The 14,154-nt window shown below is 41.5% G+C and overlaps 1 protein-coding gene across 2 annotated transcripts in view; it reads right to left on the reverse strand.

Annotated features, from left to right (window-relative positions):
• Positions 1-8,508: 8,508 nt before the first annotated feature.
• The window catches only part of CHD7 (chromodomain helicase DNA binding protein 7), a 184,121-nt gene continuing 178,475 nt past the window's right edge, over positions 8,509-14,154 (reverse strand). For both annotated transcript variants that reach the window (XM_014791554.2, XM_004435730.3), the window contains exons 35-38: positions 13,184-13,405; positions 12,017-12,157; positions 11,713-11,817; positions 8,509-10,395 (exon numbers count right to left, since the gene is read on the reverse strand). In XM_014791554.2, the coding sequence (XP_014647040.1) occupies positions 9,475-10,395; positions 11,713-11,817; positions 12,017-12,157; positions 13,184-13,405 (1,389 nt within the window). In that variant the 3' untranslated portion in view covers positions 8,509-9,474. The remainder of the gene's footprint in view (positions 10,396-11,712; positions 11,818-12,016; positions 12,158-13,183; positions 13,406-14,154) is intronic.

A 14,154-nucleotide genomic window follows, 5' to 3' on the forward strand; every position in this document is an offset into this window, starting at 1 on the left:
TAATGCAGAAAGGCCTTTTTCCTTCCACCTCAGCTTCTTCCTCATAGGGATGGAAAGCTGAGGGCAACTCTCCAGGGCCATTTTGTTTTGTTTTGATTTGATTTTTATACTGAAGGGCGAGTAGGAACACCAGTGCGGGACCTGAGCGTGCTGGGGCAGAGGGAGTGGTGACCGCGGGCGCTGTCTGCCATCTGGCAGGGCCAGGCACACCTGGGCGACCAGGAACCTGGGTTAGCTTGGCAGGCATGCCATTCAGGTCCCAGGGCCAGCTCCCAGAAGCCAGGCAGGGAGAAAAGGAGTCATTTCTGTCTTCTGGCTTTGTGCAAGGACCGAGGGGAGAGGCCCAGAGGTGTAGTAGATTGCCTTGAATTTCTATGCTAATGAATGAGGCAAATAATTCATTCCACTAAAAACAAACACGTACACTCAGACAAGGACTGGACAGATACAACGGGGACAACCTTCTCTGTGGTACCACCATCATGCAGGGACAGTATGCACAATAGTTGACATTGTGCAAGTGTTTATTTTGTGCCAGATCTGCTCAGTAGTTCTACATGCATTATCTCATGCAGTCTTCAAAACAGGCCAATATGGTAGGTGCTGTTACCATCCCCACTTGGTGTGGGAGAAAAGGGAGGCAGTCACGACTGCCGGCTGTCATACCACGGAGAGCTGAGTCCTCTGCCCAGGAGGCATTAGGGGCAATGCTCAGTTTGTGAACTGGTTTTTCCTCTTCTGGGACTGGTCTTTCATCAGTTTTCCATTTCTAAGTGGAATTAAAAGTGATCCCCAATTAACTCAAATCTAATTTTCTGGCTCTCTTTCCCACTACCCTCTCAAAGACGGAGTCATAGATGCTTTGAGGACCAGATGAAACTGGGGAAAGAAAAATACACAATTGTGAGTTCAACTTCAGGGGATTTGGGGCCATCTTCACCTCCCTCCCACAAAGCCCATCCAGGGACCCAAGGTCAGAATCCTTGTTTTAAAGCACAATTTTTAAAAGAGCAGTACTAATTGCATTTCTCTTAGTGTATGAGAGCCAATGCTCTGGGAAGCCTCCCACCCACCCTCGCTCTCAGGCTCTTCATTGCTCTCATCAACAGAGAACTATGTTTTCAGGACTGGCACCAGCCTCATTTCTGGAGAACTTTCCTTACAGACCCAATCACCCCAGCCACATCCTCAGTGCTTTTAGACTGCATTCTCCTAGCCACTGCTTTGGAACTCATTTGATGATGGTTTTAAAGTCATCATTTATTGAGTGTTAATTCAGTGCCAGACGCTAAGGACTTTGCATATTCACTATTTCTAATCCTTACACAACACTACAAGGAAGGCACTATCATGATTGGTATTATGAATTATTATCATTCCAAATTTACAAATGAGGAAGGCGAGCCTCAGAGAAGAGTGTACGGGGCTGCCACACCGTGCACGGGGGAGTTGCCTGTTGGTGAAAGAAACATAATGTGGCAGAAAGATCTCTGGCTTTAGGTTCCAAAGACCTGCCTGCAAGACCCAACTAAGCCACTTGCTAACCTTGGATGGCTGAGCCTTAATATCTTTAATCTCTAAAGTCACAACTAACTTGCGGCTTCAAGGTTGTATTAGTGGAGATAATGCACGAATAAATGCTTTGGAATCTGTAAACTGCAGGCAGATATGTGTTATTTATATAAACTACGTCAGCAACATGCTAAGGCCCTTGAGATCAAGGACCCTGACTACATTCTTTGTCCCTCACCACCCCCAGCATATCCCCCAGCTACACAGGAAATATTTGCCAATGCATTGCTGCTTAAGGACGAGAATGATGCCTATTACTCCCTTTCTCTTGCAAGCTTAAAAAAAAGTGTCCTTAATACACAAAAAGACTCCATGACATTTGTCTGTGAGAGAGGGGAGGCCTCATGTAGGAAGGCCCAAGCAAAAGATGGCTGCCTTGACTCCATCAAGCAAGACTGTCCGAGACCAGAAGGAAATCAGCTTGTGGATGCTGGCAGCAGGGATGCTATTTCTGCTGCCATTGTTAGATCACTGTTGGTGGCACCTTCAAGAGAAGTGGCATCGTGACCATTTTCACACAAGAGAGGCTGATGTGTGAGTCATTTAACTCAAGTTTCTAGACGTTTTTTTTTTTTGGCAATAACTCAGAAGCCTAGATGGCCTCGCCTTCAAGGAAAACCAGCTGTTTGTGCTCTGGATGAGGTTGTCGGGAGCAGGGAGCTACAACTGCCTGGAGCCGACGACAACCAATCACGTCACCTGCCCTCTCCCAGGATCTACAGGCTACCTTCTTAATTATTCAATACATTTAGCCACAACTGACAATCCACTGGCTAGGATAATTTGTACCTGTAACAGCTGTTAAAACTGTAAGTCTGCCTACGCCCTCAAGTTATGGTGGATTTCAGTGTCTCCTTGAGGGCAGGGAGGGGCACCATGATCCATTTCGTCCAGGAGAATAACTGTGCCACATCCACGTATGTTTGAGATCTTGGGGCGCGTCCAATAGCAGGGCACTGCCATCACTCCCCTCACCCCTGTACTCTTCTCCTTATGCCTGAATGCCACACCATACCCCAAAATAAAATAGCAAACTACTTTGAGCAGGCTTTCTGATACAAATACCTATGGAAATAAGGACAGGTGTGTTTGAAACACAGCAGCTGGAGATGAGTTTTCAGCCATTTAGTCATTTGAGCTCCAAATACAAGGAGAAACAACAAGTGAGTCTCAAAGTTGCTTTTCTTCTTGCATGTTTTACACCTTGGTCTCCTAGTGCCTTCCCACCTTTCACAGGTCAGCGTGGTTTTGCTCATTTGGCCTACTCCCAAACCACATTGAAAAACAACATAAATGCAAAAAGCTTTTGTCTCCCTGACTTCATAAACAGTACTCAGGTTTTTGCACTACCTATCCCCAACAGGAGGATAGTCACGGTAATAAACAATTGATACTTGTACATCTCCTATCAATACACAGCTTTTTGGCTGACAAGTAAAGGGACATTTTTCAGCTTTAATTGTATTCGCCCCTCCCACTGCCATGTATTCTGAGGTCTTTCTTCAGCAGTGGGCTGGGGGCCGAGGGGCAGAGCCCAGCACCTTGTCATTGAGTTGCCATTGCTGTATTCCTCTGTTTCATCTCTCAGAACACACAGGTTCTGTACAAAATGGGACTCTAAAGAAAAGGGGGTGTAGGGTTTGTTTGTAACTTTTTTACGTGTTGGAGAGTAAGGGGGAAAGGGAGATTTTTAAATGGTTTTATGGAACCCTTCGGGCTATTCTGAGTCAGTCCAGCTGCTCCTCAGGAGCTAGCTATGGCTAAAGAAACAGACACGGAGGAGCTGAGAAACAGGCCAGCTTCGTCTAGGGAAGAACAATGCGTCCGCAGTTAACACAATGGCTGCCTCTCATTTTCCAGGAACTCTTACAATAAGATGGAAAGGATCCTGGAGTTGCCTCACAGGGCCCCCAAGCCCAGTGAGAGAACATTCGTTCTGCAGCTACAGATATGCAAATCTGGTTTGAGTGCTCCCACAGCCCAGAAAAGCCCTGTGGGTGGAGACCCATGAAGCAACACCATGCTGCTGGGGCTATTTCCCATCCCTGCAGGAACTTGAAGTTCCAGACTCAGCTAGAATTGCCTTTTAGGGCCATGCAGAAACAAGATTCACTATCCAAAAATCCTAGAGAATAACCTTCAGTAACGTACAAAATTATTGAGACTATCAGTTGCATAGGTTATATCATAAAGTCAGCCTGGATGTAAAGCATGCTCGTAATTGCTTAAATATTTTTTTAACTTGAATATCTTTCAGCCATCCTTCATTAGTATTTTTGTCTTGTAGCATGAGATTCTGGAACCTTCTGGTTTGTTCTGATTATAACAAAGGTTATTTAAAAAGTGTGTAGCTTACTCTATTTTAGGTTTTGGGTTTCTGTTTAAGATTATAGACCTGAATTAACGTGAATGGCAGATTTATACTTAAGACAGATAGTCCACCACTAGAAACAGCTTACACTGGAGAAGTCTAAATTCTAGTTCTCTCCACCACTCGTCTTACCACTCGGCCTTGGGCAAGTGACCCCGCCTCACCAGGTAAAGGGGTGGCGGCAAGAACACTGACCTAAGTCACCCGGGTGTGGTGTGGATTAACTCACAGTGCCTATTAACAAACAAAAATGCTGAATTCTAAAATATTAAAGAGCTTCCTGACTCCTAAGGTAACAGGGTGAAACACGTTGAACAGGATGCATTTTCTCTTCTAAATTGTGATGTGTACTCCCAAAACTATTAAATTTACAGCCAGCTTAGGTTTCAGTCTTCCAGCCTACATCCAAGTTGAAGTCTCTCGAACTGTGGCTGACAATTATGAGATGGTTTTGGGTTGCAAAGGATGTGAAGACACTGCAGTACCTGGCTCCAGTCACAGAAAAGAATCAGGTTTCTCTCATTTGTAATTTTGAAATCAAGCTTTCAGATCAAAATGCAGAGGCGGGCAAGGGACAATGGAGGAAGCCACCTAAAGTAGAACATTAAGTGATTCCCGAGCAACATCTTGACTTAGTGTTTCTCTTTATGATACATTAGAAATCTATTACGCTGTCCTTCAGCTGTAACTCAAAATTCACCATGACAGATTTATCTCGGAGCCCAGTGAAGACCTCAGGAGTAAAAGGCTCACAGGGAGAAACCTACTGCGAAGAGGCACCACTACACTTAAATAACATGTCTGTAAGCATCTGGAGACAGATTCTGCCATCTTTGCTCAGTTGATGAAAATTTCAACCAGCTTTGGAGCTAAACAAATTATAAGAGTAAATTGTTCTGAAGATGAAGATGTCAGATGAAAGAATATTTGAAATTTTAATTGTCATGACCCTATTCTTCAATTTCATTTAAATTACATGGTAAGCATTCACTGATTAAGGAGATGCAAATTAAAATACAACTCGACATTGGTAGATCCAAACTAAGACCTACAGACCAACAGACCCATTCGGAGGGTGGGCTACGTTGCCAACACACATACAAGACATTTTTTTAGTTTTGGTTTAGAGACTCAAGAATGAGAATGGGAGCAATAAGAAAGTTGAGCAGAAACCTTAAACACAAAAATGACTTAAATAGTCCAAAACACTTTGAAAATCACCATCCTAACTCCTACCAAAAAAACCTCCAAATTGGGTGACTCTCCCAACAAAAAATTCAATGATGAAAAACTTTTCACTGAAGCAGTCTTACATTAAATATTCCAAAAGGTAATTTATTCATCTATTTTGCCAAATGTAGTTTACTATAAAACATCTATAAAACTGTGGTAAATCTTATGTGTGCTAAGAAAATACATAAAATTGCTCATTAGAGAGCCAAGTTGAACGAATAAGATATATTCTAACTTTTAAGTGCTTGTTAGTAGAAGTCATTTACATTGTTTTGCTTCCTAATTTAAATTTATTGATGGCTGTAGAGACCCAGTGATGTTCACCGCACACAATCACTTCAACAATGCACACATGTTCTTACCTCCACTCCCTGTTAAAAATAATTTCTAAAAACTCTTCCCAAAGATAATTAACAAATGATTTTCATTGAACTAAAAAGATAATTTTGTCACAGGACATGGAAGGAAAAACTTCTGTTCCCAGTATCTTTTCCTGTAACACTAATCGTGGAGTTCTTAAAAACAAAAACAAAACATAGCAAACATGTTTCGTCTGTTGGTTTTACCTTTGGGTATATTATCACTGGGAGTAATCCTGAAAAGTAAATTCAAATTATTGATGTAATTTAAACTGGAGGGTCTGTCTCTTCAAAATATATCCCACATCCACCCACCGCTTTCCGTTTACATTACTACCCACACTACCTTGATCTAAGGCTGCTACAGCCGTCTCCCAGCTGGAATTCCCGACTCCTCTTTACAAGCCATTTTTTCCTCACTGCAGCCATAGTAATTATTTATTTTAAAAACATGAATATAATCATATCGCTTTCCTTCAGAAAACCTTCCGAGCACTTTCTACAGTCCTTAAAAGGAAATCCGAATCCTCCACCAGGGCCATCCTGATCCCTGCCTCCCAATTCTTCTAGGCAGACAGACTCCCCGCCCCCTCTTCTTCCAGGCTCACTCTCTATTCAGGATTTTTGCATTAGCTCTTTCCTTTGCCTGGAACATTCTCCAGCCAGCTCTTCTTCTCATCACTCAGGGGTAAGCAGAGTTGTCCCTCAAGACAGCCCCTCCCTGACCACTCCATCACCTTATTTAACAGTCCTACTCGATCTACATTTTATTTGTAATCTGTTCATCACCTGTCTCACCCTACTAGAAGATAAGCCCCATGACAGCGGGGAACAAGTCTTTTTTTTGTTTTGTTTCCATTGCTATATTCTTGCACAGAGCACCCAATAAATGCTTGTCGATGAACGTGAAGCACACCAGGGCCGCGGGGAAGGGCCTGGGCTCTGGGGTTCCATCACTCTGGGCCAAACACCAGGTTTGCAATTTACTAGCTCTGAGGCTTATTTGAGTAAGTTCATCTTTTTTAAAGACTTGATTTCTTTATAAAATAGAAATATTCATGGGGCAAGATAAATCCAAATTTAAATGAGGTAACTGGGACTCAAGTTTCCCCAGTCAGAGCTCACACTATTCCAGCCCTACTTCATATAGACTTTCTCTTAATTCCAATCTGCAACTTAAGATCCCTTATAGAGGGTTGAGGGGGGAAAAGAAGCCCCAAACACTCCAAACCACCACTGTATGCTAATTTTCTTTCAGAGACCTACGAGTGCAGTATTTTAGGAAACTGTCAGTAGGCTCCGAGGTCAGACAGCCTTGGTTCAAATCCAGCTCCTGTATTTCCTGTTGGCCAGTTACTCAAACCCTCCAGGTCTCAGCTTCCTCACAGAAGAACAGCACTTCCCTCACAGAGGAGAAGTGGTCCTAAGCAGCAATGAGCACGCACAGCGCTTAAGTGACACCAAGCACACTAGTTATTAAGTATTAGACTTCATTTAAAATGTTTCTTAAAGTAAATTTAAGACCTAATATTATTAATTCCATTAGAAGAAAAAAAATGCATTTTCCAACGTGGAAATATGAATGACTTTAAAGTCGTGTGAACCAATGAATCCCAGGTAACGCAGAGCTGACCACTGACCCGTCTATCTACTCAGGGTTCCTTCTGGCCACAAGCAACCAATGCCTTTGCTTTGAAGACCATCACTGCTCTTAGCACTTTCTTCTAAGAGAGTCACATTGTATGCTCTATTTACAGAAAGTCAGAGGAAAACTTCCAATACTATAAAGAATTTTAGAAAAAGACCCTTTTATGACTCATTTTATTAAACATATTCTCCCTACCTAAAGTCTTACTTTAAGGCTTAAATTATCTGTTATTTAAATACTTAAATTCCCTATACTTGGCACAGATCTAGTCTTCTTTTCCATGTTCAGAGAATTCCATTTCAGAAGATATTCTCTTAAAGGCACTTTTCCTCCAATGCACACCACCCATTTGTTAACTTTCGAGAGAGAATAGTAACGACGATGGATGAAATCTGCCATAGGTTCTCCAGAGTGGAGGCTTCAAGCTGTTCCTTTTCCAGAATCATAATGGGTCTATTTTCATCTTGGGATATAAATTAACCGAACCTCATTGTCAAAAACGAGTTTAGACAACCTGTCTCGTGACCGCTCGTGAGGGATGGACTGCATGTGTACACTGGGGAGGGCGTGGAGGGACGCAGCGGACACAGAACTCCCATCCACGTCTCTTCCTTTCCTTTTCACTGCACGGAAACGTGGCTTTGTGTTTGTCCAGGTGACATAAAGGTGAAAACAGAAGATCTCAAATTTTACTTTAGTTTCAATATCACAGATCATAAAGGGGTGCACAAATCAGTAGCTCTCAAGACTGTGCACGTGCACGATCGTGTGTGCATGCACGAGTATGTGCACGTGCGCATGAGCTTGCTTAAGTGGGTCCCTTTTAATCCCACACGGGTTTTCCACAGTCTCTGGCATCAAGCACTGGTCTGCAGGACAACAGACTGCCTTTGTGTCCCTTGCTGACACTCCAGCATTGTGTTCTTCCACCCATTAACCAAGGATAAATGACCTAGATATCGTGCCTATTAAAGCCTCATTTTTCTTTTGCCCTTTTGTTCTTTAGTGTACCACATTATCAGAGGCTGCACACATTTCTAAGTATTCTCAGTCTCAGATGCCCTTTCGAGGGAGTAATAGGAGGTTTTTGTGCGTGGTTCTGTTGAGATATCTGGAGTGGGATTAAGTGAAGGTAATTTAAGGTTTTTTCCTCCTGTCTAGTCTGAAGACAATCAGTTTAGCGTATGACTAACAGCTAATCTAGTATAGGAGGATATATCAAGAAACCGTACAAAGGCCAGAACGCTGTATTTGCATCTATTGCGAATACAAAAAATAGAGTGAACACCAGTTGCCCTACGTACTACATTCTATAATTACATCTCTGCATATCATGGGTCACTTTTATTAAAAGCATCATTACTACAGTTGGCAGCAATTTACATTTTATCTTACATGATAGCAGTTTTCAAAGAAAAAAATAAAAGGACATCACAACAAAGAAAAACAATACATTTACAAAGTCATGTCTGTAAACTTCAAGGCTAGTTTAGAGCTGAGGTAATGCTGTTTTAGCTTTGTGGCTAAAGTAACAAAGTCCTTTAATTTAAAAAAGGTACCTGATTCTCTCCTCTCACTCTTTATTTATTCATCTATTTATTTTGTTTATACCAGTGCATTACAAGACCACGAGACAATGGAACTGTAGTTCTGTCTGGCAAGAACCCTCCCAGTAGGTTAAAGGGACCCTTCACATTCAACAGCTGCCTTATTATTGCTGCGCCTCGAGACAGAGACGTTCACACCAACGTGGAGATTGTCAGAGTGTATGGATGTGTGTATATGCGCAAGTGTGGGAACCCCCATACAGTCAAAAAGGGAAACAAATGAGCAAGGATGATATGTACGGTAAATTTCATCTTGACCTTCACAGCAAAAAAATTAAAATTAAAAAATTAAATATATAACTTCATACTTCCTTTGAGCAGCACTTCCTTCCATTAGTGCCACTCAGTTACAAATTGCTCTTTATTATAATACCAATGGTACCAAAAGGAAAAAAAAAAAAAAAAAAAAAAGCAGAGCATTATGTAAGTTTCCTTAAAAAGACATGATCACCTCTTGAATTTCATCTCTCCTAGGGATAATAAATAATGCACTGCACAATACTTAATGACCGAGATACCTTTTGACACACCTGTATAACATGACTTGGAATTTTTTTTTTTTTTTTTGCTACACTATGTTACAGAACAGCTTATAAAACTAGGTATGGACATTAACTGTGAGTGTAAACAGTAGGACTACCACTTGTCAAAAGTTTTAAACACTTGAACTGGAACTGGTACTGGTTATTCATCATTCTCATTGTTTTCTATTTCATCCCCCCCATCAAGTGAGTCTAGCTCTTCACCCTGTGCTATTTCGTCTTCTAAGATGGAGGACTCTGCAGTCTTATCCAGGTTCTCCTCGGCATCACTGCCTTCCAGGTTCTCTTCTTCCTGAAAGGTGCCACCCTCGGCTTTGTCAGGAGCCTTTTCTTCGCCGGAGCCCACAGCATTCTGAAGTCCGGCTAAGGCAGGGAACCCAGGCAGTGTCAACCCTCCCAGTCCTGGAGGTAGAAACATGGATGGGTAGAAGAGGCCTGGAGCCATGGTGGACAGGAGGAAAGGGCTGAAGGCGAGCGGGTTTGAGGGCAAGCCGGCTGGGGCAGTAGCAGCACCAACAGATCCATTCGCAGAGTCAGTAGCCGAAACAGCGTCTGTGCTTTTCTCAGAGTCTTTGTTCTCTTCTTCGTTCTCATTGCCTTTCTCTTCGACTTTTGAAGTGCCGTCTTCCGGTTCTCCTTGACTCGAAGCAGTAGTGGTGTTTCCAGTAGCAGCGGATAGAGGGTTATTCAACAACCCACCCAGTCCAAACATGTTGGGCAGGCCCGCCATGCCCGGCAGCATCAGGGGCAGCACGGCAGCAGGATTCTTAGCATCGCCTCCAGCAGCGGCAGCTGTTGCCAGTCCTGGAGGGAAGCCCATGAGACCTGCCAGCTGGAGAGACTGCAGATTCTGGAGATTCTGAAGGCTCGTAAGGTCCATTCCAGCAAACAGGCTGTTCACCAACAGAGGGTTGATTCCTGAAGTGGAGGCCACAGCAGCAGCAGCAGCTGCAGCTGCCCTGGCGATTTCGCTTTTGGGCCTTCTTCCTCTTCTGCTCGCTCCTTCTCCCCTCACCACAGGTCCAGTGAGAAGACGGTCAAACATCGACTCGGGAACAAAACCCTGAAGGAAACGGAGGGCAAGCAGTGGCTATAAAAGTTGCTAAAGAAAACTTAATTTCAATGTGGGCTTTTGTGATGATCTGAAAATTGACATTCTCAACGGAAATACATAATTATTTCCATTCTAAAAGCTCAATGATAAAGCTTATGAAAGCAAAAATTCTATATTTTAGCATTACATTAGCTCATTGAATTATGCTGAATTGCAGAAAAATTGTTAAAGGCTATTCTATCAGTGAGGTAAATGTCAGGTTACCTGCATCTATAACTAACTTGAGAAATAGTACATCAGAGGGTGGTTGAAAACATGAAAATTTAATTAATTAAAATTACATTTCAGTATCTATCCTAGAGAAACAAAACTTATGTTCACACCAAAAGCTGTACACGAATGTTTATAGCAGTTCTAGTCATAATTTCCAAAATACGGTAACAGCCCAGAAGGAAACCCCGTGAAAGGAGTTCCACGGGGGAGGAATAACCACACACCAGGGTATAGCTACACAATTGGAGGACTGCTCAGTAATGAAAAGGAACAAGGTTTGGACACATGGAACCACCTGAAGGAATCTCAGTATGATGAGTGAAAGAGGTCATCTCAAAAAAGTTATGCACTTTATACCTCTGATTATCTGACATCCTCAAAAAGACAAAACTCTAGGGATGCACAACAGATCAGTGGTAGCCAGGGGCCGGGGGTGGTAGGGGAGAGAATAATAAAGGGGAATTTGGGGGAGTGATGGAATTGTCTGTATTCTGATTATGGTGGCAGTTCACAAAACTACACGTGTTAAGACTGACAGAACCATACACCCAAAGAAAAATATGCTATTTCACTGTATAATTTAAACAAACAAAAAAGAATCAACATATCATTAACAAATTAATTTTAAAAAGAAACTAATCACAAAAAAATCTTTTAGGCAGAACTGTTGTATATTTTGCTTGTTTATTTTAAAATCAGAAATCGCAGTTAATCTTAAAGATCTCAACCACCATAAATTCCATTCCAGAGATGGGCTGTTAACTAGGTTTATCCAGGGCATTCCTCCCATAGTCAGTCCACCTGCAAGACTGTGAATATATACCTCTACACAATCCTTTTAAATAGAGCTGACAAATTAATCCACTTTGGATTAATGATGTATTGATACAAGAAATGATGATGTATTAATGATGTATGAAAATAATGTAGTATGTCAATTCTTTTAAGCTAAGTTATAACTGAATAATTAATGACCAACAGAAAATAAAGAAAAATTCAGGAAAACAGTTTTGTATAGATACATTTCTTGAAAGAAATGCAGTTTGTACTTACAGACTGCTTCACTATATCAGTCCAGTCTGGAGCAACTGCAAATTCAGGATTTTCTTCCAGCCACCTGGGTAGATCCTTCATTGGAGGCGCCATAGCTCCACCCATCTGGGGAGAGGCATTTGAAAAGTGATTTAAAAATACACAGATCCTTCCGTCTCTTCCTCCCCCATCTATATATATACACACATATACATATATTCTGGAAGAAACATGATTCTTTTTCCTTATAAAAGACGTCAGGATAAAACACTTCTTTCTGGGCTAAGAAATCACAGAGAGATCAATTCCCTTTCCCAAAGTTTACCTTCTTCCCATTTCGTTTATTGACAACAGGCACCCTTTCTTCTCCGGTCAAAGTGTTTATATCCAATTTATTAGGGTTTCGACATCTGTGTCGTTTCTGTTTCGGTTTCTGAAACGAAGAAAACAACACATCCGCATTCTTCTGCAAAAAAAAAAAAAAATATGTATTTAGTACTTACTCTTTCCTATATAAATGACAAAGAGTACAGTCAAGTCATTTTTAATTACCATGGAAGTTTCAAGAATTGTTTTAATTATTAGAAACCATAGTTTATGGTTTTAGTAACCATAGTTACTAAAAGAATATGTAAGCTGAGAATTTGCTTTTCCTTTTGCCTATCAATAACCTGCTTAAAGTCTTTTCTTCAAGTGTTTAACCAAGTCTTGGTATTTTTTAAGGAAATTCTTTCTAGTACCTTTGTTAATTTCTAGTCAGTGACTTGAATGAATACAGAGAAGATGTCACATCTGATGACACAAGACTGTAAATAACCAACCCCAGGGATAAAAGGACCTTTGCAGGAGGTGGCATTCTCAGTGGCAGGAACTCAACTCAGGCTGAACTAAACAAAATAAAATGTAAAATTTTACATTTAAGTTTTATATAAGTATAGCAAGTGAAAGATTTGCATTGCCAGCTAGCAAACAGTTTATGTAACAAATCATCTGGAGATACTGTCTAATGTTTAATATAAGGCATAACTGTAGTTGCTTTCAAAAGAAACTAATAAAGTCTTGGGCTACATTAGTTGGTCAAATCTCTGCAAGTAACAGCTTCCTAGTATTGTGTGCTGGTGAGACCTGGTCTGGAGACCAATTACAGTGCATTCATGAGTGTTACCCCAATAATAAGACCACCTAGAAACTATGTCATGTAAAGAATAACCGAAGAAATCATGGCTATTTGGTGGTAGAAGGAAAAAGTAAGGAAATGTGTAATAGGCAAAAAGCCATCTTCAGATAACTACAAGGCTGCCTTTCATGTAGGACAAACCTGATGCTAGTTTCTCGAATGCAGAATATACAATGACAAAAACTGGGAAATGTTGGAGACAAGGAGACATTCAAGCCAAAGGCTGAGGGACCGGGGATTTTCTATGTTGTATGGGAGAATGTAATGGACTATCCTAGCAAGGTTCCTCCCAACTCTAAACTTTGTAATACTTACTGGTACATAACTTGGCATATCAACAGTGTAAGTAGGATGCAGCTTCAGCCACTCAATTAAATCCTTATTTTTAGGAGCATCTTCCCCCACCAGCCTAGTCCCATCTTCGAGATTTATAACAGGGATCCGTGTGTCTGGGTCCAGCTGTCCAGGAGAAGGAATGTTTCTCGTTGGTGGGGTCTCTATATCTTCTTCAAAAGCTTTGGTCACCTCAGCATCTTCCTGCAGAAAGTTGACAAGGGTCTGAATTCTCACATGAAGACAGATTCTGACAATGCCCTATCCCAAGAAAATGCTACCCTTGATCAAAAAGGGACAAAAATTATTTGAGACAATGTCAGTTCTGGAATAGCTATCAAATTAGAAGGTGAAACTTTAATATCATTCTTCACACTGTAGAATCAGTTATAGGGCAGTTCCAAAAGCCAGTTTACACGTAGCTTTTTGGCACTCTGTGGACAGCACAATTCTGTTGGTAGTACGATACTCTGCATTAGGTATGTGTGCCACACTGGAAAGACTGCCCGTGGCTGAAGTCTAGACTCTACCATTGTCCAGCCACTGGTCCTCAAACTCTGTTATTTCAACCTCCAGACATCTTCTATGTCAGCCATTTGTCCATTCCTACTGCTCCAGCTTTGGTTCAGGTCTTCATCACGGCCCACCCACATCACCACAATATTCCTAAATGCTCTCCCTGATTCTCATTCCTTGCTTCTTTAATCCAACCTCCACACTGCTATACTGAAGTCTGTTTTCTAAAATACACTCTTCCCAGTTCAAAAACTTAGGATATCACTCCCCTATTTCAACTATTTCGATAATTGAATTCTCATCACCTTCAGGATAAAATCCAAGTTCTTTAGAATGGCAATCAAAGTCCTCCATGATTTGCATCCTACCTTGTCTCCAAGCTCCTCTCTGCTGAACCTCGCCTTCTCACCAAATTCCCTGGCCAATAACTTTTAGTT

This window comes from Ceratotherium simum, chromosome 31, assembly GCF_057802395.1.
Source record: "Ceratotherium simum simum isolate JZ-2026a chromosome 31, ASM5780239v1, whole genome shotgun sequence".
NCBI lineage: Eukaryota > Metazoa > Chordata > Mammalia > Perissodactyla > Rhinocerotidae > Ceratotherium > Ceratotherium simum.